The sequence below is a fragment of the Ochotona princeps genome, chromosome X (assembly GCF_030435755.1).
Source record: "Ochotona princeps isolate mOchPri1 chromosome X, mOchPri1.hap1, whole genome shotgun sequence".
Taxonomy (NCBI): Eukaryota; Metazoa; Chordata; class Mammalia; order Lagomorpha; family Ochotonidae; genus Ochotona; species Ochotona princeps.
This window is the reverse complement of record NC_080865.1, coordinates 51,531,037-51,558,280: the sequence shown is the minus strand read 5'-3', so window position 1 is coordinate 51,558,280 and position 27,244 is coordinate 51,531,037. Positions and strand designations below refer to the sequence as shown.

Here is a 27,244-nt window from a genome sequence, read left to right as displayed (position 1 = left end):
GGAAAGGACACCCACCTGTCACTTCGTACAAAAATTCAGCTCTAAATGTATTAAGTACCTAAATCTGCACCCAGAAACCATCAAGCTATTATGGAAAAACGTAAGAAGCATTCTCTAAGACATAAACATTGTTAAAGCACAGGCAGTCAAAGCCAAAGGAAACAAATGAGACTCCATCAAACTAACAGGCATCCACATAGCAAAGGAAACAATCAACAAAGTGATGAAGCATCCTCCAACAGAATGGGCAAAATCTTTGGATACTACACAACAGACAGGGGACTAACATCCAGAATTTACAATGAGCTTTAGAAATTCAACAACAGCAAAACAAATGATCTTCTGAAGAAATGGGCAAAGGGTTTAAGAAAGCATTTTTCAAAAGAACAAATTAAAATGGTAGATAGATAAAACAATGTTCAGGCTCCCTCTATATTAGAAACATACAAATAAAAAACACATTGAATTTCTGCTGAACTGCAGTGGCACTGGTCTATATTTGGAAGTTTACTAATAACACCAGCCAGGACTGAGTCAGGCTGAAACTAGAAGACAGGAGTTTTCACTATGTCTACCACATGGGTGGCCAGGATGCTTTGATCATTTCTCACTGGTCTTCCCAGTTCATGAACAGGGAACTGGATCAGAATTACAGCATCTGGGACATGAATCAGTGCCCATATGGGATGCCGGCATTGTAGCAGGCAGCTAGCTGTACCTGCCACACCACAAGACCATCCCTGATCTAGGATGCAATTTAACTGTAGTTCCTTTGTTGAATTTGTTTAGATATTATGTCCATTTTTTAAAAAGGTTTATTGTTATTGGAAAAGTAGATTTACAGAGAGGAGAGACAGAAAGTTCTTTCGTCTGCTGGTTCAATTCTCACATGGCTGTAACACCCAGAGCTGAGCCAAGCAAAGTCAAGAGCCAAGACCTTCTTCCTGGTCTCCCATGTGGGTTCAGTCCCAAGGTTCTGGACCATCTTCTACTGCTTTCCCAGGTCACAAGCAGAAGCTGGAAGGGAAGTGGAGCAGCTAGGGTATGAACCGGTGCCCATATGGGATCCAGGCAAATGCAAACAAGGACTTAGCTATTGAGCCATTGTGCCAGGGTCTCCAATTTTTTTTTGAGAGGGGTGGGATAAAACAAATGATCTTGAAGCTTAACAATTTAACACTAATTATAATCAGAAGAAGCCTTTCAGAGCTCTTGAACTTCATTTGTGTATAGTCTGGTGTCTTTGCAGGGAGGTAATCAACAGAACCTCTTACTCATTGTCCCTCTTGGTTTCTTCTTGGATGGTAATATATTCCTTTTGGTCCTGGGCATTCAATTTTAAAAGTGAGTAAGCTACATTTTCCCTTTTTAATGTGGTAGCTTGTTTTTAGCAGCTAATTATTCTAGTTAGCAAATTTAGGATTTCCTTCTACATTTCAAATATTTTCCGACAACACTAATAATTTGTGGTTCCTGTATAATCATAATCAAGAGTTATCAATTAATATCATAAAATTATATAATGAGAAGATTGTTGATATATGTGAACCTTAAAGACTGAGTTGGCTAGACAGCATAATTTATTATTACTTAGTATGTTACCTTCTGGCTCATATTAGTTAACTGGGAATGGAAGTAAGAAGTTTGTAGATATTAACCATATACATTTTCTATAATACAGCTAAAAATTGGATCTGGTATGGTGGCATATCAGGCTAAGGCTCTGCCTGTAGTGCTGGCATCCCATATGGATTTCAGTTATTACACCAGTTGCTCCATTTGCAATCTAATTCCCTGCTTATGGCCCATGAAAGCAGCAGATGATGGTTCAAGTCCTTAGGCTCCTGTACTCACACAGGAGCCCCAGACAAAGCTCCTGGCTCTTGGCTTTGGATTGCCTCAACTTTAGTTATTGTGGCCTCCTCTCTCTGCAACTCTGCCTTTCAAATAAAGATATAGGATCTTGGCAAATGAGTAAGTATGTCATTGTAAGGAATTATTTTTTAGTGTGGGAGGGGACATTGAGGAAATCTAATTACACATTACACATTCTAATATGCTGGAATTAGGAACAGTCTAAGAAACAGTTTCTGTGCATTTTTATCCTAGAAGAGCATATCATTCTTTCTCATTAAACCTGGCCTGTGAGGCCTCCTCCTTTGTGTGCAAACCAGAAATTGCTGAAAAAAGAGAATACATCAGAATCTACTGTGTTTATAAGTACTTGGTTGGAATTTTGTTACCCTGTTCACCAAACCTACTAGATCAAATACTGCCTTGGTTTACCTATAATGTTTCATGATTTTCTGGCCTGGATTACTTTGAAATGTTGGTTTTGCATCCATTCATCCATCCATTCAACAAATATTATATTCCTACCGTGTCCAAGGTGCTATCATATTTGCCAAAATTATGAACATTAAGAAAACAGCACAGATCGGCCATAATACATTGTGATGAGTTGTTTGAGAGTAGTATTTACAAAGTGTCACATTATAATAAGGAGGAAACGTTTATTTTAATTGAGGGTTAAAGGCAATACTTTACAAGAGAAGTGACATTTGGTCTGAATAATGAATAGTAAGTAAAATTATTCATGTAGAGAAAGAAGGGGAATCTAAACACAGCAAAAAGATGAGAGGCACAAAGAGTGAGAATGTGTGTAGTATTTGCAAACTTAGGATTAGCCATAGCTAGTAGAATCTAGCAGTTTTGAAGATGAGGTTGGAAATAAGGAATAAGAACCAGAGGAGCTGGAACAAATGTTACACAAAATGTAGGATGTTTCAAAAAGGGGGCGGCAAATATTGAAGATGGTGGAAGAAAATAAACAGTACAGACAGTTATGGATAGTACTTAAACTATTAAACAAATTATTGAATAATTAATTATTTAATCTTGGGTGATTCTTCGGAGATCTTAACTTTAGTCTATGCTATTATATTTCTGTGTCTACATAACATTGCCTGGAACCAAATTGTACCTAAGTGCTTAAATGAAAGCTGCATGTGGAACATTTCTTTTTTTAAAGATTTATTTATTTACTTGAATGGCAGAGTGGCTGAAAAGGAAAGACAAAGAGAAGAAAGATCTCCCATCCACTGGTTCACTCCCAAAAGGCCAGGTGTAGTCCTTGGTGAAACAAAGATCCAGAACTCAATCTGCATATCCCCCATTGGTGATAAGAGAACAAATTACTTGGGAATTTTGCTGCCTTCCTAGGTGCACTGGTAGGAAGCCAGATTGGAAGTGGAACAGCAAGACTTGAACTAGCATTCTGTAATGGGATTCTGAGTTGCAAGTAGTGGCTTATCACACAGTGCCATAATGTCATCCCCTGTGGAACATTTCTTACTTGGGAAGTTTATGTGTCTCTCCCCCCCTCCCAAATGAACTTCTCAATGCTTACAAATGTGCTAATTCAATTCACTCACCATTGATGAATGCTGAGTTGGTGGCGTATTATCTGGTTCAGGTTGCACTGGAAAACTCATCACTTCAGGTTTAACTGTAACTGGCTGAAAACAGAAATGAAAAAAAAATCCTGTTAAATATTGAGCCTGATGCATTATAAAAGGAAAGTATGATTATTTGTAAAAGGTTTAGGCATTACAATTATCCTGTCAACATTTTCATGCAAAAAATGTCATGAATTGTGCATGTATAGAATAGTGATTTCTTACACAGCATTTATTGAATTCTTCCTAAATGTCAGTCTTTAAGAGTTTGAGCAACCTCCTTTATTCCTGCAATAGCCTTATGAGGTAGGCGCTATTAGTATTCACATGAGAAAACCCAGACATGTAGAAATAAATTAATTGGCCAAGATCACAGGCGTAATGGCATTTGAAGCCAAGGACTCTGGTGCTGGAGGCCACACATTCAGTTACTAACCTAGTCTAACAACTAAGGCAGTCTAAATTTAAACGTGCTATGAAGATTTTCATTTATTTAATAATTAATATCTAGCAATGCTATATTCTAGACTTTTATTTTAGTGTCTTATAGATATTAACTCACAAAATATGGCTTAGTGTTTTGCTAATATTAGTTTACTTTACATAAATTTTTGAAGAATTACATTATAGAAAAATGTACTGAATCATGTTATATCTCCTATTTTTTCCTGAAAAAAAATATAAAGAAGTGATAAAATGGGGGAACCAGGTTTCTTTGCATGCACACATGTGTATACAGACAGATTAGAATACTTTTGTTATCATTTTAAGGCTAAATTTAAGATATGAATATATAGGATTACATGAAAAAATTAACTTTAATGCAATTTGGGTAGATCAGGTCGTATCAGAATTACATTAGGATAAGATTATGATGCAGATAATGTTTGCATCCAGCCCTTTCCAAATACATTTTCTATTTATTTTTTCCAGTATTTCCTATTTCTTGTAACCTTCCTTGACCTTGATTTTCAATACAAGTGTGACTGCTTTCATGTAAAGAAATGTGATCTGTGATCTGATACATTCATAATAATGTTACTATATCTTCTTGGATCATCTTTCACATGTTATGTCTTCTAGGATCATGCTTCACATGTATTTTCTTTTTAATAGGCATAAAGTTGTATATATTTGTGGGACAAAATATGGTAATTTGAAATATGTATACATTTTACCACAATTAGATCAGATTTACATATCCAGCATCTGATACTTTGGCCATTTTTGCAGTGAAAATATTAAAACCAATTAGCACATTTCAAAGATATGATCATTATTAATTGTAATTGCTATATCATACCATACTCTACAATAGATCGCTATAGCATTTTAAAAGGAGGATTTTCTATGCGGAATACTGCACTTTTTTTTTTGAAAATAAATATATGTTAATATTTTACATATTATACAGCATGGAAGGTACTTCAGTTGAGTTATTCATTGCTCTTACAATTAAGGTTAATTTAAGCAGCAGAAGCTGTACCATGCTATACCATGTGAATCACCCTTCTACAGTCTGAACAGCAGTTAGTGTAATATAGTGGTTCAAAGCACAGAATTTAGACCCATTTTGAATCCTGGCTCCATTATTTACATGCTGTGTACTTTTGGGTAGACCAAACTCTGTTACTTTTTTCCAAAACAGAGATGCTATTAAGTACCTTCCTCACATGGCTGTTGCATGAATTGAATATGATAATATGAATAACCTGTTTGAACATAAGTATAACAAACTGATACTTACATGTATTTATTCTGTCTTTAGAAAATGAAAAATACCACCAAGTTGGTTAATTTATATACTAATTATGAAGGACATATTTTTTTTTTTAGAAAAGCCCTTAAAGATTGTGTGGGGTGCCAGGACACAGAGGTTGGTATAGTTCCTATTATGAAAAGTGAAGTGTAAAATTCAGATATGCTTCTGAGCCTTCACTGATCTTATTTAGTGCGAACAGTAAGAGTGTCATTTCGTGAAGACGAACATAGCTTAATACATGCATAAGATATAATTAATAAATTTGTTGATTCTTCCTTATTATGGACATTTGTATTGTGCTGTCTTTCAGCCCAGTTACAAAAGCTACCCTCAACCTTTTAGTACAACGACAGTTAAATTCAATGACTTTTTTTTTACATTCTTAATAGGACTTCTCCCAAATGTTGACTGATTAGATACATTGGCAGTTAAAAATAAGCTTCAGACAGCTGAAATACAATTGATTCATTGAAAAAAATCTCATAAAGAGATTTCAGTGACTTTTATTACATTGTAAAAAAGTGAAGCCACGCATTAATTCACTACAATGTAGTTAAGCAACTGAAAAGACAAATTTGTAATCTTTACTATCTTGAAAGTTGAGAATTTCAAATAGTGCAAGAAAGACTGACCTTTAAAGATGCAGGCAGATGCAAAAAAAAAAAAAAGAATGATAACTTTAAATATTAGAATGGAGTACATTTTATCTTACATCATCTTTGTATAACAGTCTTTTTGCCCTTTCATTCTTTCTAACTTATCCCATATTGAAAGCAATAACATGGTTTGAAGTTAAATGTCAATTCTGTGTATAGCATGGAAAAAAAAAAACAGGAAAGATATCCATTAAATGGTTAATGGTGTTTACCTCAGGAGAAACAGGCTTTTAAATTATTATATTTTTTCACACAAATTTAAAACTGTTGAAGTAAACCGAATCAATAAACCATTTTAAAATTAGCACTAAAGTCAACTCTATTTGATACTGAAAAAATAGTTCATATTCAGTTTAGAAATAAGACATTTTTCAAACTTTCTTATTGTTCCATGTGAAATATGTAATAGTGCATTATAACGCATTTTCTTATATATTTTAAAACATCACATAGCAAATAATAAACTATTATAATGTTGTTTATTTTATATTTTTCTTAAGAACTACATCATGTAATATATAACAGATTTATAATCAGAAAAAATAGGCAGATACTTTTTTTCATTTTATATCTTCAATTTTTATTTTTATTTCTGAAATTTTGCTACATATCATTGTAGGCTGGTGTTTAGCACATTTCTGGCTTTCCTTCTTAAAATGTATAACTATAAAAATAATTTTTCCTATTATACTGTTAAATAATATATTTGCTATCAGACAACAGAATTCAGTCATGTTTTTTCTTACTAGTTTATTAAAAGTTTAGTTTCTTAATCTTTACTGACATGTCTGCTACCAAAACATAGTTACAAAGGATACTTTGAAAATGTATTTATATTTAATATTTATCATAAATTAAGAGACATGTAAATATTTATAAGAGGAAAATGATTTTTTTTCTACACGAAGCATGAGTTTGGTTTCCTCAAATCAACTGTTAAATGGATTGTCAGCACCTCAAGGAAAGACTTCCTAGTGTTTTCCCTTACTCCTTATTCATCACTCGTGACAAGGGTTCCATTAATGTTTGTTGAACCAAATTGAACAATGAAGTCAAAGAATAGAAGAAGCACTGATGTAAAAAAATGTATCATAATTCTAGAAATGTTGCAGGAAACTTTAATAATGAAATATGGGAAAATAATTTTTACCAAGAAAATTGCCATTTGGATTCACATATCGAATGGCCCACAGAAAGTACCAAATGATAACATATATTAATAGGAGCATGCGATCTTAAATTTAAGAGCTGAAAGACACTAAGATGACCAACTGAAACTTTTGGTATATAAGAACGTTAAGACTGAGAAACAGTAAGCAAATCACTCAATGTAACTGTTAAGGATATTCCAGAAATCGAAACTTCATCACATTTCAGGACCAAATAAGACACATGGTTTAACAAAGATCAAATGCACATTGCAAAAACAAAACAAAACAAAACAAAACAAAACAAAACAAAACCGAATATGATGAATATTATGAGGAGAATTGATATGTATGATGGGAATTAAGATCAAAATCAAGATTAGTCCTTTTCAGAAAAGTATTCTGGCATAGCAATTAGGAACAATTATTCTGAGAAAAAACTGCTAATGCCAAATTTCATTCAATTTCTATGTAACCTTGAATCACTTATTCTGTACATCAAGCTTCTCATCTTAAAATGCAACTAATAAAAACACACACTAAGAGTTGAACTAGTTAACATGTGACAAGTGCTTAGAGAAATTCTTTATCTATGTAAAGATAGCCTATTTGCAGCTGGCCTTGTGGTACAGCAGTTTGAACTGCAACTTACGATGCCATCATCCAATATCTGAGTGGCAGCTCTGTTCTTGGTGGTTTCATTTCCAATCCAGCTTCCTGATAATGCACCTGGGAAAGCAGTAGCAAATGATCCAACTGCTTGGGCCCCTGCCACCCACATGAGAGACCAAGATGGAATTCTTGGCTCCTGGCTTGGGACTTGGACCAGCTGTGGGTGCTGTGGCCATTTTGGGAATAAATCAGCACGTGGAATCTCTCTCTTTATCTTGTTCTCTCTCCCTGCTTTCTCTCTCCATCTTATTTTCTCTCTCTCTCTGAATCTCTCCATGTCACTCTTTTTTAAGTAAACAAGTCATTTAAAAAGCCGGTTCTGCAAGGCATTTTTCTTTTTTATAAATTAGCACATGCGAAATGGAAAAGGGGGTATTATTACACCATACTTTGAAGTTGTTGCAAAATTTTGTCTAGTATATTATTGTTGTGAAGTGATCAGCAGTAAGGTTTACCACACTTTAAAAGAAAGCTTTAAACAAATAAATGAAGTGCTAAAATTCACATAAATTTGTTTAGTTCCTTTAAAAGTGCTACCTTATTTAATGCCTGTAGTGGTTTCTGAGCCCAATAAACTTTCCTTTATGTTAAAAGATAATGGAAACAGAAAATGATACTTTCTCTTGTATTATTAGCAACACAAGTTCCTCTTATATAGTATGTTTAATACGAACAAATGCTTATTAAATGTAAACGTCTTCAAAGGTTAACATCCTGAAAGGAGGAAGTGTTCAATATTAGTTGCTGCATATCAGAGAAAATGTAAACTTGTCTTTAGGACTGGCTTTTAAAACTAAACATAATGGTTTCCAGTTGCACTTATTTTGTTGCAGCTAATATGTAATCTAAAAAATGTATAGGACAAAGGCTATTAAAGATGACCTGGCTGGCTATAGATTGTATGTTAGTAAAGATTAATTTATTTATATTGTTGAGATTAAGATTATGAAGTTCCAAAGATTTTACTGGTCTGTCCCAACATTAGGTTTCCTATATTTTTACCATTTTGTGTGAGCTTGTTGTAGAACACAATCTTGTTTTGCTGTTTAAAGCAACACATGTAGGGGCTCAGCACAACAGCCTAGTAGCTAAAGTCCTCGCCTCACACACACCAGGATCTCCCATGGGTACCGGTTCTAATTCCGACAGCCCGCTTCCCATCCAGCTCCCTGTTTGTGGAAACCAGTCGAGGATGGCCCAAAGCCTTGGGACCCTGCACCCGCGAGGGAGACCCCAACAGGTTCCTGAGTCCTGGTTTCAGATTGGCTCAGCTCTGGCCGTTCTGGTGGCTTGGGGAGTGAATCATCAGATGGATCTCCCTGTCTGTCTCTCCTCCTCTCTGTGAATCCAACTTTGCAATAAAAATAAATCGATCTTTAAAGCAACACATGTGGTAGAAAAGCAAAGTACAGATTTTCAATAATGTTAATTTTTTTTGGTAAGGATTGGTTAATAAAGACTTCTTCAAGAATATTATCAACAAATATTAAAAAAATGGTAAGAAATTTGAAGTAGAATTTGCCAAGAAGTATTTCATGGGGACAGAACAGCATGAGGCAGAAATGGCAGTAGTGTATGAAGGATGATGAATTGATTTGAATTGCCTGTTGGGAAACACAATTATGAAACATATTAGAAATGTAAGTCACAGAATATATGATGGAAAATTAAATTAGTTTTGGAGCTCTAAAGAACAAAATGTTCCGAGGTAGGTATTTATTATACTTTAGTTCCAGGCAAGTTGGTTGAACTATTAACTCTAATACTTTTTAATCATATGAAGTCTGTTTGAATTCAAGACTGTAAAAGTCAGGAGCTTCATTCATCCCAAAGCCATGTTTTATCTGGGTCTGCTCTGTGGGTGGTGGGATCCAAGCACTTGGGCCATCTTCTGCTGCTTTTCCTAGACCAAAAGCTTAAAGTGGAAATGAAGATATGCATATGCAGTGTACCTACTTCTGAATAAAAGGAGGACTCTCAATGAAACAGATAAATATACCTTGACAAAACTGTAACATGGAAAATAATGTAAATATGGCTTTAAAGAGTAAAACAGCGGCACCCACATGTGATACCAGTATCTTAAGTGGTGGTGACTTAATTTACTACACCACTACTCTAGCCCCAAGAATAGTTTTTAAAGCAACTATAAAATAAGTCTATAATATACAGTTTTTCTACTTCCATGTAATGATATTTTATGATTCTCTGGAAGTGTGTTATTAAGATTAAAATTATGTAATAGGAGATTCCGGTGTGGAATAGTGAAACTGGAGTCTCTATTACAGACTGTTTTGACTGGATGTAAGGGAATTACAAACGCACCAGTGAAGACCCATCCTCGCGTTAGTAAAAGGAATTTAAGGATTCAGCTTTCCTGTTTGTCTAGGAAGACATATGGACATAATTTTTCATTAAATATAACAAATATACATAAATGAGTAATTAAATTAAAAGCCATTGAGGCCTGTGTGATGGCTCAATTGAGTAATCCTCCATCTTCAATTGCCGGCAATCCATATGGGCACTGGTTTCTGTCCTGGCTGCTCCAATTCCCATGCACCTTGCTGCTAGTGGCCTGGGAAAGTAATGCAAGATGGCCCAATCCCTTGGGCTACTGCTCCACTCCTGAGTCATCTATCTTCTTATGTGACCAGGAAAGCAACTGACGATGGCCTGAGTGCTTGGCTCTGTGTCACCTACACTGGGAGACCCAGATGGAATTCCATGCTCCCAGCTTCTGCCCTGCTCAGTCCTGGTCATTGTATCTCTCTGTCTTTCTCTCACCCAATTCCCTGAAACTCTACCTTTCAAGAAAATAAGTAAATATTTAATACAAAACAAACCAGTACAGTGCCTGATTCACAGTTAATTTCTATGTTAGCTTCTCCCTCCTTCCCTCAAACCTTGATTCAATAAAAAGCCTCATGGGGGCAAATGTTGTGTAACAGAGATTAGTGCCATAGCTTGGTACACCTGCACCCCATATGGGAGTTCTTGGTTTGAGTTCACTTACTTTGCACTTGTGTGCCAGATGTACCTAGGAGGCAGCAGATTAATAATGGCCCAAGTATTAGAGTTCCTGCTCCTCACCTGGAAGATCCTTACATTGTTCCTGGCTCTGGGCTTTGCCCTGGTCTAGTCCTGGTTGCTGTGGGCATTTGGAAAGTGAATTAGTCAATGAAAGCGCTCTCTTTTCCAACCCCTCCCCCCAAATCACTGATCTATTAAAATAAATAATCATTGTTTCCAAAAAGCTTCTGATTTGGTTTCCTATCCCTCAGTCTTTATTATGTGATCCATCTGGTTACATCTTCCTCACTACTTGGGTCATTAATTTCCTTGTACAATAACCTTGTATGATCTAATTGTCTAAAGATACAGATATATCTTATACTAACAAATCCCCTAGCTTCATCAAAATCTACATTTCCACTCTATTTCTAATTATTATCAAATATAAGCTTTTTCCTCTAGGTTGTCACATAAACCAAAACATATTGTTATTGAAAATCCCCAGGGACTTTTCTCCAAATGACTTTTCTTCCATAATGTCAGTTCAAATTTTACTATTTATTCCAGGTCTAAATCCCTACTCAATTGCTTCAAACAAAATGGCCATGAAGCAAAACAAACAAACAAACATGACTTAAAATTCCTGATTCTATTTCCAAGTTTACTTTGATATAGATAGATTAGCATCAGATACTTATTGGTGAATTAGTTTCTTTAAGATCCAAGGACTCTGATTCCTTCATGAGTAATTATTAAGATAAGCAAAATACACTATGTATAAAAAAAATCATATAATTGGGGATAGGGGTTTGGCTGCAGCTGTAGCTTGCTTCTTGGGGTGACTGGATCTCCAATTGGAGTCCAAGTTGCATCTCTACCTGATTCCAGCTTCTGTATACAGACACTCTGGAAGCAAGCAAATTATAGCCTAAGTCTTTGCCATCCACATGGGAGACCTGAACTTGCTTCGTGGCTCCTGGCTTTGACATGACCTGGTCCTGTCTGTGGCAGACAACTGGGAAGCAAACAGCAGATGGGAGAGTTCTCCTGATTCTCCTCCTCCTCTGTCTTTTTCTCTTCTCTCTCCCCAAAATAAATTAAAATTGGAAAAAACATCTAGTTTATATCAAAGCTTTTATTTTTCAAACGTGCCGCTTGTTTTACAAAAATAAACAACCATCCCTGCAAGCAATTTTGTGGTTCTGGTATGTTAAAATCCAACAAACATTTAAAAAAGCATGTCTAACTTAAGAGTAATGTTTTCAACCAGTATTGTTCTTTGACTCTGGGGATATCTGACACGTTTTTGATTATCACAGCAGAGGAAGTAGTACTTGCATCTAGTAGATAGAGGCCACAAGTTCTGATAAACATTCTATGTTTACAGGTCCTTCTCCGAAACAAGTGTTAATTAAAGCAAAAAATGGCATTTTTTTGCATTGAAAAACCCTATTCTAGCATCAGAAAATATATTTTGTATCTTATTTTGTTAGAAAACTTGGAAATGAACATATCTATGTACAAAACCTCCTTTACTTGCTGAATTGTGTTGAATAAAGTTGTCTCAAACTTTTTCATCTGAAAAATGGGAACCAGGATACCTCTGCCACCTTCTTCATTAAGTTGGCACAAAATTAATGACATCAGTTAAAAATGCAGAAATGTGAAAAATATAAAACATTTTGTGAATATAAAAAATATAAAAAAATGTTAAAAAAAAGAAAAACCCACGTGTTAGGAATATCGGAGAGTGAACACTTAAGCTATGCCTGTCCAAAAAATAGCTTGGAGAAGATGAACCTCCAAAGCACAAAGACAGAAAAAGGTTTCTGAACCAGAAGAAGCAATTGACCAAATGGAAGAAAGTGAAAATGAAGGACTGGGTCAGGCTTCCATCAGGTTATAGCTTTATAACAAGGCAAAACTAAGAACAAAAAAACATAAACACTGTTCAGGGAGCCTCTAAAAATCATGTTTTAAGACACCCGAGGATAAAGAAAAGCACTTATTTTAGTGATAAGGAAGGACTTAGTGATTAAAATTACATTTATTATGGAAATATCCTTAAAATAAAAGTATTGGCAAACAGAGTTCAGCTGAAGACTAGGATTACTTAAATTTTAGTGTAAAAACACAGAATATCAAATAGTATTTTTATTTGAAAGTGGTTCATAAGAAATTTAAAAATATACATACAATATTTCTATCTTGCCTTAGCACAGTACAGGTTGAGCATCTCTAATCTGAAACCCAAATTAGCAGAAAATCTAATACATTTTGAATGCCAACACAAAGTTTTTAAGTTCATGGCTGAAGTGTTTCATAACAATATTGTTTTACATACTGTGCAGAATTACCTTCACTCTATGTATGTAAAGTTTATACGAAATGTAAAGGAAACTCTAAGTGCACTCAGTTCCCATTTCCAAGATTCATTATGTATGTTCAACTACTCCAAAATCCAAAAATCTTGGAATCCAGAGTGCTCCTGGGACCAAGTATTCCAGATACATAGCCAGGATTAAAAGTCAGAATTCACTTGTAACAATCTTAAAAAGAGGTAATTTTAATAAAACTAAGAAAATACTGCTGCCATTCCACAAGAAAATGATATTTTTGATGTACAACATAAAACTTTACCGTGTCTCCTTGGTTTACATAAATTTTGAAATTTAAACTTGAAAATAAAAGTTTGTTAAATGTTAAGAAAGCTTTTTAAAAAGCTTTGTCTTAAAAAAAAAAGCTAAAATGAAGCTTTACTTTATCCCACAGGTTCCCCAGTATAGAGTTATTTATTACAAAATTCATACAAGTTCAATATCTATTTTAATAATATATGTAATTCATTGTGCTATTGACATAATCAAGTACTAACAATGTATCTTTTGGTTTTCTGAATATCAAAATATGAAAAATCAGTTTACTTAGCATCCAATACTATTGTAAATGCTCTATGTATTTAATTAAGAAGAAAAAACCCAGTAACTGTATTTTCCATAAGCACCTAGAGAATGTGTTTAGAAAATGAAATAAGCACTAATTATTTTGGGCGAGGGTAAATTCAATAATCCGAAGGGGTTTTCTTAAATTATACAATATGTAGAGGCAATCGCTTATAAGACCAGGAGAACAAAGGGAAAATTCATTCATTCTATGAATAAGCACCTGCATATGACTAAAATGTGGGTTCTAAGGATTTTGGGGACAATGCAAGATGGTCAATAATTTCTAAAAATATTTATTTACCTATTTTGAAGGCAGAGTTACAGAGAGAGGATACAGAGAGAGGTCTTCATTTCCTTGCCTCACTCCCCAAATGGCTACAATGGCTGGCGATCAAAGCCAGAAGCCAGGCATTTCATGCAGGTCTTTATCGTGTATGGGAGCCCAAATATTTGGACAATCTACTGTTGGTTTCCCAGGTATCTGGGAGCTAGATCTGAAGTGGAGTAGTCATAATGTGAACAGGAGGTCCAAATGGAATGCTGGCAGAAGTCAGTTTTTGTTGACTTCTTCATGTGGAACAATTCTTAACAAAATGTGTGTATTTAATTTATGATGAATAAATAATTAATACAGAGAAACACTATAGTCCTTCTAGTTTCACATGGGGAAACATACATCAAAATCACTAGAAGGCAGCATTAACCAAATGCAGATGCAGATGGTTTTCATGAAAATCTAGAACAAGGATTTTTTTTTTTTCTGGCAGCTGCAAAAAGGAAGGAACCAAGTCTGTTCACTAGTAAATACATTAAACAGAAAAGAATTTCAAAAAGTAGTTTCAACAGGAAAATACTCTTTAACTTAGTTAAAAGCAGAGAAAAATCTGATGAGCAATATTATCAAACTTGCACATGTGTATAATCATAAAACTGTATTATTTTTTATACACACGGTTTAATGAAAAATAGCTATATTAAAGGGAATATTCTTTCGTAAACAAAAGTAAACATTCTGAGAGATAGATAAACATTATTTAACTTAGACATTTATGCATTAGATAAAACCTTTCTTGTGATTTTATCTTTGTATCTGAAGAACTCTTACACTCCCAGAAAAGCTTTGGAAAATGATTTTCTTTGTGGCCTTTAAAATTATTCTTACCATTATTGAGCTACAAACATCTGTATTCATTTCAGCAGTAGTTACATATCCAAATGCACTTCACCTTTTTGAATCAGAATTCTTTGCATATTACAAGGGGATTTTTAGGGTGGTATATAAATAATTTCGGATATCAGCTGCTATAGGATTTATCGGGCACCTGCTATGAGCTGGATAATTAATTCAATAATACATTTAATTTTTATTTCTCAGTAAATCTGTTGTCAAGTTAAATGACTTAATTAACCAAAATCTGTGAGCAGTCGATGAGAATAAAGTACTACCAACTTACTAAACTCTGCTTAAAAGGGTAATTCCACTATTAACAAAACATTGGCTATTACTGAATCAAAACACATGCCAAAAAAAAGCACATGCATATTTGTTTTCAGATGGTTCATTCAGTTGAGAAATTTCACTAAATTATTGAACTAGGGATCTCTAAATACTTAAATACAAGAGAGTAAGGTAAAAATTACAGTATTATCAGTGCTAATTAAGTAGCAGTGGATTGTAATATACGGATTGCTAAAAGTTACCATAATAGGGGTTGAGTGGCAATGTGCAGCAAATTTAGCTGCAGTTTGCAACATCAACATCCCATATTGGAAGGCCAGTTCCAGCCACTGTGCTTCTGACCCACTCTGCTAATGCAGAAGGGAAGGCAGTGGATGATGCCCCAGGGCCATGGATGTAGGAGATCTGGATCGAGTTCCTGGCTCCAGGCTTACACATGGCAGTGCTCTGCCTCTTGCAACCACTGGGGGAAAAAACCAATGAGCAGGATAGCATTCGTTCTCTCTTTCTCACTGTCTGCTGTCTTTCCTCTTTCTGCATAGATTTTCACTTCAAAGATATAAGTCATTTAGAAAACTTAAGTGTTGATGCCAGGGTTCTGCATGTGGATATGTATGTGTGTGTATATATATTATAATATATATTATATATTATTATATATAATATATATAATTATATATTAATTATATATATATAATTATTTATATATATATAATAAAATACTACTCAGCTATAAAAAGAATGAAATCCCATCTTTTGCATAAAATAGATGCAACTGAAGAACATAACACTCAGGTAAATAAATCAGACCTAAAAAGGCAAATATTGTGTTTTCTAATTTGCAGTAAATATAGAGTACAAAAATAACATATATGAGTGGATATGACATATTGACATTCGAATATTTTTTTGTAGTCACTGTCTATATACCTAAGGAATAGTGGTCTTTCTGTTTACTAGTTATCAAATTCCTTATTTATTTGGAGAAACCCTGCAATCATAAATTAATCTAATTGAATTTAATTTGGTTATTGTGCTGCAGGAAAATTAAATAAGCAGAGGACTTTCACTAGAGCAGTCAGTATAGATACTTGATTTCTGTGGACTGAGAAGTGAATGAGAGACAAGGGATTTGTAATATTAACTGTCCCTTTGTAAATCTTGACTTAGAAATGAAGAAAAAAGACAAAATGTTTAAAGAAGATGCAGAATCAAGGACTATTTTATTTATGAAGATAGGAGAGAATTGAGCTTATCTATAGTTACACGGGAACAGCCACTGAAAAAGTGTCAAGAGATAAGAAAAAATGAAATAAATAACATGCTGGAGAACATGAAAGTATAAAAATACCATACTTAGAAAAGAGGAGAAACAATCTCTTCTATACCAGGAAAGGAAGAATTAATATCTGTGAGATGAGAATTATTTTGTAATTTTGTAGATGCATAGGTTAGCAAATTTGCCTTTATTTTGAGGTTTTAATTATTCACATACAAGCTTAAACTGTATTATATTTCTGGTAAAGTTAAAATATTATCTTATAAAGCATACCTCTAATTAATTTTCGCCTTAAAATCTAGTTAGTTTTTACCAGCTTTCTTTTAGCAATTACTTTCATATTTTATTTTCAAACATTGCATGTTTATATTTTAAGTGTCTTGTGTAAGTAGCCTCTAGTTGCTTTTGTCATACATAGTATGATTGTTTTAAAATTTTAGCATTTAATTTTTAATGCTGTTGCTAAAATATATGTACTTAAATCACTTTACTATTCCATTTCCACATCTTGCCCATTTGTTTTCATTTTTCTTATTTCTGAACTGTAAAATGATACTTTTACATCATTTCATTATTCTTTTAGTGGCTATCATAAGCACACAAGGATTATAAAAGTAATTTTTCAGTTCTTGGATGATGCAAGGGCTTTAGAACATTTTAACTCCATTTGCATTCTTCTCTCATTTGCCTCCATAGTAATGAGTTTAAGTTCTGTATTGTTTTAATCCCATACCATTTTTATTTCCACTTCTATTTTGCACAGTCAATAATCATTTAGATTTGCATACATATTTACCATTTTGTTGCTCTTCTTTCCTTTCTGTCTTCATCCTCAGGCTTCAATGTGGAATCTTTTTCTTCTGCAGAAAAACTTTAGATGCGCTGGCTGGTCAGATTTTTGCCTTTGTTTTGTCCAGTCTTTATTTCACTTTCATTTTTGAAGAATATTTTTATAGGAAAGAGAATTCCAATTTGACCATTATTTTTCTTCTTTTCATATCACTTTTTTCTTACAGTCCGAGTTTCCTTTTTCCCGACCTTGGCATGATATTTTTTCACCATCTATTAGCTCCGCATAGCTTTTAAAGATTTTTAAAAAATTGGTCAGTCTCTTTTGCTAGCTTTCAGTTGGAAAGTTGGCACAGAACATCAAGTCCAATGGTACTGGAGGTACTCTCAAAAAGTTTGTATAGGATTGGCTCAAGATTTTTTTTTGATGAGAGTGGTAAGGCCATAAATTCAGGTTAAGAGGGGTCTGGAGTTGTATAGGGGGGCGTTTTTGTAGAGCTGAAAGTTTTGCATTAACTTCTGAGAAAAAACAGTTGACCATAGACGATTAAATGAATAAATAAGTGATACTGACAATCCAAATGAACTTGATAGATAGTAGTGACAAACAGGATAAAGGGGGTACAATGTAACTGGATCTCAGTTTCTTAACTTTTAAAACGGCTATGATAATGGCTTTGTGCTGTCACAGTTATTTTAAGGATCAAATTAAATCAAGGTATGCACTTAAAATGATGCATGTGAAAGTGAACTATGAGATGGAACAAGCATTGGTTCTTTACGCTCATGCAGATTTTCAGACCTTGAATGAAGACATGAAATGATCTTCTTTCATTAAAAGCAAAACGTACAAAGTTGTGTTTTCCAAAGCCTACTATAATGGTTCCTGAATATTCCTTAAATTTTCATTCATAGAATCAGAATTCACTGCCACATTCTCACAGCACTACATTTAATACACATGCAAGAAAGGCTGTGTGCAAACAAGTATCTGATTACATTACACTTGGAGTGAATTGGGAGACCATGGAAGGAAGAAGAGAAACTGAGTGGGGGAAAGAATGAGAGCAAAAGAAAATGTCAGGTGCTCTAAGTTCCAAAATTTTACTTCTTTTTAAAAATATAAGTCACTTTAAACCATCTTCTAATGATTACAGGTACTATTTCTCCCAGACTAGCTATACTGTTGACTGTATATCAGTCATTGGATAAAGGGTTACTTCACAAATGAGAACAGGGGAAACCTAGTGTCTAATTGTGGCTCCTGGTTCGTTTCCTGGGTCTTGTAACTTGAATGGAAACAAAATATCAGCAAATAGTTTCTAAGTTTTTCCTTTTGAGTAGAAATGGATCATTGGGGTTTGACAATTTTGTAAAATAATTCATTGTTTTCCACTGCCATATGGAAACAGAATTGAAACCTGGTTTCTAAAAGCAGAAGGACAGCTACTTTTTGGAGTGGAAGCATAGATTTCCAAGTAATGTGCTGTATATATTTTGAGGACAAAGTTCCTTTTAGATGATTCATCTTTACAATGAAAACACTTTATAGCTAACAAACAGTTTGTATTTGTTTCCTAATATTTCTTCTACTACTACTATGGGTTTATTTGAAAATAGAGAATGATAGATTAACCTACTCATTTTTTAAATGTTAAAAACTACTGGGGAAAAACAACAAAACAAAAAAACTACAGAGAGTGGCTTAAGAAGTTTGGGTCCCTGCCACCTACATGATAAACCTTAATTTATGTTTTCATTTCCTGGCACTGGCCACAGCCCAGTTCTTGCACTGTAGACATTTCAGCAGTGAACCAGTGAATAGGAGCTTTCTGTCTATCTTCATAAACTTGTACTAATTAGATAAATAAAATTGTTTAATTTCTCCATTACTAGTTCACTATAGCTGTTTTTTTTTTACCATCCAATCATTTCTTCTATTTGTAGCCCATTTTATCAACAAAACATACTGACTTTTACCCACATGTATTGTTTTGAATGATACATACTAAATTCAAAAGATACCATTAAATTTTGTGTCTTTGAATTTTGTTTGGACTGTTAATGCTGATAACCACGTGTTGGCATAGGCATTTCCTTGGAACATGATAATTTTTATGTCATCATAACCTACTCAGAGCACTACTATTGAAGGACACTGATTTTAAATAATTGACAAAAAATCAAACGAAATGGTGCTAAAAATTTCATAGTGTACAATACAAACCTCAACTGTTCAGCAAATATGGATTATTAAAATTAAAACATAATCACTTCTTTACAACCTTTGATCAAATCAACAGTGATAATAATCCACACATGCAGTACACAAAAAGCACACAGGGCTGCACATCTTAGATGAAAGATGACTATGACAAGATGTTGATGATGTAATTAATTGTGCCAGTGCATTTCCCTGGATATGAAATAATGGTCCCAGATACTAAACTTCTTAGGTTTTCTAACTGTGGATGAGATAAGCTCATATTTGTGCACAGGTGTTTTTATCCATGTAAATGAAAGTACTTCCTACTCTTTCCATCACCACCCCAAAACCTTTCCCTGACAACATGGCTGCAACTTTGTGATCAACATTGAATGAGATACAGCAAGAAAAACTCAGTTACGATGGAGGAAAGCATACTGGCTTAGTATTTTTTTCTGACACAAAAGCCATTTATACGGTATTTACTTTTGGACTTCCAATGCTGTTTTCTTCTTTCATGTTACTTGCATCCATGGGGTTAGAAAACTGTTAAAGAGAAGGAGTGGAGCCAGAGGGAAGAATGCGCAAGAACAAACATGTTTAACATCAGAGATGAATTTACCATGAAGCCAACAAAGCTGAAGTTTAGAGCCTCTCTCTTGTACAAGCCCCTTCCAAGGTCCTCTTAGTAGCTGTTTGTAGTATTTCTCAGCTTTATAACATTTACAAGTTGTTGTCGTTTTTCCCATTGTAGTTATTTAACTTGTATGTCCTTTTATATCCACAATTTCGCAATCTTTCAGAAATATTTTTTTCAGTTATCCTGAACTGCATGATAATCATACTCTTGAAAATCTGGATCCCCTGTTAGTGTGACTGACCTATGATCGAAAAAGTTTGATTTGATAGACTTCTAACTCCTACAATACTTTCTCCTTGCCCCAGTATAGCAGAACCTATAGCTATGGAAGAAACATTTTGAAGAAAAGAAGTAAACTCAATCCATTTACATGTTAGGAATTAACTAACCACTGCTCAAAAGATACGCATTAATCAATCATTCTCTGAGAGACCCCTATGGAAAGAAAGGCAAGCAGATTTGTTAAAGTATTTTAGATTCAGAAAACTGTAAGTGACCTCAGTTGTTACCCAACTACGACATTTTATGTATGAGAAAACTGATGATCAAGGATTACTTGTGAACATTCACATCTAAATAAAGATAAAATAGAGATTTAAAGAAAAATCAGCGTATATATTCTTACATTTTTTTTCTGATTTCTTTGTCTGCATTTGTAAAGTTTACTGCCTAACATGCTTTGGGCTGCTATATTTTGTATAATATGATCAAAATTCAAACCGATTAAAACCCCAAATTATTATTTGGTGTTTTAAATTATTACTTGTGTACCACAGTGTTCACAAAGGCAAATAATGTCATTCTGTTTGCACAGCTTACAGTTTAGCAACAGCCAGATCCAAATGAACAGTAAGAGAGCAATTATTATGTTAAAAGTCTATTATTTTTGCAGACCATGATTTTTTATCACCGAAAACAATGCTATAGTAAAAATGTCTACCCCTTGTCCTACCTTAAGTCATTATGTTAAAGTAAGGGTTCCACAGAACTGTAATACTTGTATTATGCAAATACAGAAAATAACAAAGTAAGATTTCGTGTTAGATTAATATTTTTTCTGAAAATACTAACATGGTATTTGGAAGGTTACTTTGGATTATGGCCCAAAAAATTTACATGAAATCGTGCTTTTTTCTGCAGTAAATATTGACGGTTATTATCTCTGCATTTAGGCAGGTATAAGTTATAATGACATTATTCTAAAGTTGTAGAAACTCATATAAATAGAAAAATTCAATCACATTGTAACTGGATTACAATAGTGCCCTTAAATTCCAGCTCTCTTTACCAAAATTAAATTTTTATTTCTTATCTTTGCCTTTAAAAATATTTTAATTCAAAGTATTGTGAAAAATATTTATAGTAAATTTTGTAAATGTAAGTAATGTAATAATACATACAAATTATGATTAAGGCTACACTGGTTAAAAGAACAAGGGTTATGAACAAGTAATTCAGCCAGAAAGAAATAAAAATACCTAATAAAAATTGAAAAAAACATATCATTAATTATAAGAAAATTATATGATTAGGATAATGATTAGGATTATTTTTCAGTTAATAATGCTATGTCTTTAAATAGTAAAACTATTACCTGTTGGTTTTGTATACACAGTGCTGATAGAAATATTTATTGATAAAACCTTCAAGGAAAACAATTTTTCATTATATTTTAGAAGGTTTGCAAATGTTCATAACCCTTGGATCAATAATTGTATTCCTAAGAGGCTAATCCTGAAAAACAGTTCCTTATTTACGAAAATGTACACGTATGTATATTAAAGCACTATTAACTCTGGTGATACAGCGAAGAATTTAAAATAACTGGTATGCCAACAATAAAGAAACTACTGAATAAATTACACAGTGACAACACAAAAATGTCAAACACACGTAAAATACAAAGAGAAGAATGACTGGAAGAAAACATATAAGTAGCTTTAATAGTTAAAAGCAATTAAAATGCTCATCCATAGCTTTTGCATTTTACATAATGAATAGCTAACACCTTCAAATTATAAAAATTAATTTTTATAATGAAGCTATAAAATTGAAGTATAGAAACATCTATAGTATACAAGAAAAATGACTAGGTAACTAGAACAATTTGAAGTTTACTACAAATGATTCCAAAACAAACAGGAAACTATTCAAATCCTAATGTCAGAAAGAACACAGTTTATGCAATTGTTCTGACAGGTAATTTTGAAGTACAAAGAATTTTAAAATAATTGTACACTTTTCAAAGTAATCGAAGTCTTATGAAAATATTTAAGGAAATTATTCAAATAGTTAAAGTTAAAATCATTATTCAAACATATAAAAATATAACCTTTAATTTTAATACCTGAAAACTTGTATTCATCTGAAAACATTATTATTGTTGAGTTATTAAATAAATTCACTTCCATAAATTCACTGCTGTATCATCCATGCACTTAACATAATGACTACAAGGAAAATGTAGTTATATCACCTTACCCATTATGCACGTTGAAACATATTGGAAGAAAAGAGAAAACAATAAATGATCTCTGTATTAGAGATGATTGAGATATATTTTAGAAATTTATGAATGGTTTACATTATTGATAAATCTCTTGTTAAAACTGCTTACCACTTGCACCTTAGGTGGCCTCTCTTCAGTGGCAGCAAAGTCTCGAAGTTCTGTTTCTGGTCTTGGAATATCAGGCGGCAAAGCAATTATGTATTGACAGATTTTGGTTATACTCTTGCACTGGAAAAGTAAAGAGGAAGATGCATGAAATTGATATTAAAGTCATTAATTCAAGGGTGATACGTAATTTTTATTTTTAAATTTTACAAAATTACTATGTAAGGAGAGTAACAAAATCAAAAACAGGATAAAAAAAATTGGTCAACAAAGAGAAGTTTCTAGAATCAGCCAAGTATATAGTATCAAAAAATAACACTCTGCTTAATTTTGTAAGTCATCTGTGTAACGGCATCGACAAAATTCAGAACAGCAAGAAAAGAAGAAAATGATTTTAAATGTTCACTTGTGTTGTAGTGTGAGTTTTTTATGGAAATTTTTGAAAAACCAGGGCTAAGAACAAATGATCACTACCCGGAGTCCCACCCACAGGCAAATACGGTGAGTATTAAGTGCACTTGGCATGACATATTGATACGTATTGACTGATACGTATTGACTGTAGCTTTATTAATAAAAGGCATTTTGGTAGTGATTTTGTACATTCTTATTATTATGCCTTCAGGGATCATGCTGTCATATCCTTTAAATGCAATAAACTCTTAAACAAATTTGAACTGTGGAAATTTTAAGCTTTTGATGTAATACTTTATGTGGAATTTAAGATATCTGTAATGGTTAAGAAGAGATTTCAAAGCTTTCAGTAAAAGAGTTAACAAATAATGCCCAGGAAGGCACCTACTTGTCTATCAGTAATTATAAGGGTGGAATATACATAACCATGGCTTATAAATAACACTGAATTCCCGTCACTTCGTTAAATTCCCATCGCATAGTCGAAATACATCAATATTTATCACTGATGAATATTTTGGCATAAAACCAATTCTCAAACATTTTCAAGGAATGTGTAGAGAGTAAGTCTTTATTTTCAGGCATCATTAGAAAACACTATGATTTAAATGACTGAAGAGCCATTGTACTACAACTACCTGCCATTACCTGCACTACCACTCAGCCATTAAAATGAAATTTTATCATTTGCAGTGAATTACTCAAAAGTAAAGATTGTTATACTCAGTGAAATAAGCCAATCTCCAGAAGACAAATATCATATGTTCTCTCTGATACAAGGTAAAACTTCGTGCAAAATACAAAAAAAGTATGTCTATAGGTAGACATGTATATACATATATTCTCACAGATGAACTGTGGAATTGAGACCAGCATACAGGGAAGTAAAGATACATTGCTGTATGCATTTTTAATCTCGAATAAAAGGAGGGCTCTCAATGAAGCTGCCAAATGGTCTTGATAATAGGATACAAGACTTTCTATCATAGTTTATACTGACAATGCCATGATTGTTTAAATAGCAGAATGCTGGTCTTCTTACTGATATAAGGACTAGGAGGTAGGCATGGTAGGTGGAATCCCTACACCTAGGGCAGAGTATCATGAAAAAATAAACTAAATTAAAAAAAAAAAAACCCATTGGTATAGTGAGCCACATTTTTGAATGAACAGAGTAAAATCAAGTTACCAGCTGAGCCAAAACTCAGTGTCAGAAGCAGGTTTTCTTTAGCAATGCAATTTCAGTCTTGCTATGCTGACATTTTTGTACATCGCCAATGTCCTAATGGGACTCCCCTCTAAGCAATTTAGCAAAATTTACCTGAAACAAGCCTTCGATAGTATGAAACACATAAATACCTTTTCTCTAGTACCTAAGTGGCTAAAGAGACAAGTGGAGCAGGTAGACAGCACTTAGGACAGGAATCAACCCTCTATGGAAGAGAATAATTTTATTCACAATTAACATTTTTTTGAAGAGCTTAATCTGGGACAATGCAGGGAGTGTTAACACTGTGAAAATGGTCAGGCACTGCAATATGCCTGATTTTTCAGTTCTTAAATTTTTCATATTTGTAGAAGTTGGACACATTTTGTGTATTTCTATGTACCTATTTAGAATAGTGACATTTCTCACCCTACGTTGCCAACCATGCACACTCCCACCTTCCTTCTTCTTACCTTTAAAAAAAGTTTTTCAACATTTTTACAATGGTATAATGTGAGTTTGCTTTATTATTACAGACAAGCCATGCAACAGGTAAAGGATTCTAAAAATAGTAAGTAGAAAAAAAATCACTGCCTGACATTAAGACTTAATGTAGTTCCCCGAGAACATTAATTATGAACCATAAAATGGATAGGATACTGAATCTTCTTTTTTTTTAATGGATTGCATCACAAGGTCTTATTATAAAAGGCATAAATAATTAAGAAGTTCAATAGGTATAATTCATAGTAAAACTCCTTATATTTGACATCATATTGTCTTATATTAGGGCAAACGTATTTTATGTGACTTTTTGGGATTGGCTAATTTCCCTTAGCATAATGGTCTCCAGTTCGGCCCATTTGGTTATAAACAATCATATTTAATTTTTTAACTAGCTGAGTAGTATTCCATACAGTAGATTAACTACAGTTTCTTTATCAGTCCTCTGTTGATATGTATTTATGTTGTTTCCATGTTTTCCTGATTATTGATTGTGCTGCGATTACATTAGAAATGCACGTTGCTTTCTCATGTAACAAGTTTCTTGGATATATTCCTAGAAATGGTACTGCTGGGTCATAAGGTAGATAGATTTTTAGTTAACTGAGTATTCTCCATACTGACTTCCACAGTGGTTGCACCAGCCTCCAATCCCACCTGCAAACCCACCAGGAGTAGGGTTGCTTTTTGCCCAAAACCTAGCCAGCTGGTATTTCTGTATGTGGGCACTCTTTCTGGAGTTAAGTGGAACCTCAGTGTTGTTCTTATTTGAATTTCCTGAATTGCCAGGGAGCTTGAGCAATTTTTCATATGCCTGTTAGCCATTTGGATTTGTTCCTTTGAAAAATGTCTGCCCTTGGGCCCGGCGCCGTGGCCTAGTGGCTAAAGTCCTCGCCTTGAAAGCCCCGGGATCCCATATGGGCGCCAGTTCTAATCCGGGCAGCTCCACTTCCCATCCAGCTCCCTGCTTGTGGCCTGGGAAAAGCAGTTGAGGACGGCCCAATGCACTGGGACACTGCACCCGCGTGGGAGACCTGGAAGAGGTTCCAGGTTCCCAGCTTCGGATCGGCGCGCATTGGTCCGTTGCGGCTCACTTGGGGAGTGAACCATCGGACGGAAGATCTTCCTCTCTGTCTCTCCTCCTCTGTGTATATCTGGCTGTAATAAGAAAATGAATAAATCTAAAAAAAAAAAAAGAAAAAAAAAAAGAAAAATGTCTGCCCATTTCCCCCTGCCCGTTTCTTAACTGGTTTATTTTTGTTGTTATGGTTGTTCTGCAGTTCTTTGCATATTCTGGAAATTAGCCCCTTGTCTCCTGTGTAGTGTGCAAAGATCTTCTCCCATTCTATTGGTTGCTTTTTTACTTTATTGATTGTTTCCTTTGCTGTGCAGAAGCTTCTTAGCTTAACGTAGTCCAATTTCTTTATTTGATCTTGACTTCTTTTGCTTTTGATCCTTTTTCTAGGAAGTCAGTGTCTGCACCTATATCATATTTAGAGTGTCTCCAGCTTTTGTTTCCAAACATTTGATGGTTTCTGGGTGTGAGTTTAAGTCTTTTATCCATTTAGATTTGATTTTTTTGTACGGTGAAAGGTGAGGTTCTTGCTTCTGATTTCTGCGGGTTTCTAATCAGTTGTCCAGCAGCATTTATTGAAGAGACCTTCCTTTTTCCCTGGATCGTATTCTGCAAGTACTCTCTGAACTCACTGGAGTACAATGGTCCCACAGGGAAATAATACCGACTACGGCATTGTACGGGTCAAAATAGGTCTGTGTGGCCCTGAGACCTAACGGCCAACAACAACCTAGCTACATAGGACACCTGGTGCCTCCCGAATCCTGGGACCTGCACCAACCAGAAGTGGGAGAAAGGTTGTACAGACAGTGGTGCAGCCTCACCACGATATCACAGGAGGTGGAGGCTGGTGAGCGAGGAGCTGGGGTACGAAGACCATGGTGCAAATTTAACATAAGAACTTGCTGGAGGAAGTGGCACAAATAACTGCAAACAGAGAGCCATGTACCAACTACAACATGTAAAATCGAACTGCAGACCTGTGGATGACACAGCTTAGAAACCTGCCCCAAGGAGAAGAATCTGATAACCAGAAGTACAATGACCGAGAGCAAAAGAAGAAACAACAGCACAGTGAATATTACTGAAAACTCCCCTGCAAAAGAGCAAAACCCTTTGCCAACCTCAGAGGTAACTGAGGAAGACACTGAAAAAATGGGGGATATAGAATTCAAAGCACTTTTTATAAAACTTATCAACAACGAGAAGCAAGTAAAGCAGGCATTCAAGGAATTTAAAGAATAGGTCACCCTGCAAATGAATCAAATGAAAGCTGCTATATCAGAAATAAAGAATACACTGGAGCAAATTAAAAGTACAGTGGAGAGTCTTCAGAATAGAATGAAGGAGGCAGAAGAAAGAATCTCAAAATTAGAAGATATTTCCTGTCACCAAGGGGAA

The 27,244-nt window shown here is 34.2% G+C and overlaps 1 protein-coding gene across 1 annotated transcript in view; it reads right to left on the bottom strand.

The window, feature by feature from the left end:
- LOC101530799 (uncharacterized) overlaps positions 1–27,244 on the bottom strand; it is a 315,911-nt gene that overhangs the window by 162,393 nt on the left and 126,274 nt on the right. The window contains 2 exon segments of the mRNA XM_058659130.1: positions 3,435–3,518; positions 22,647–22,766. Of these exon segments, the coding sequence (XP_058515113.1) occupies positions 3,435–3,518; positions 22,647–22,766 (204 nt within the window).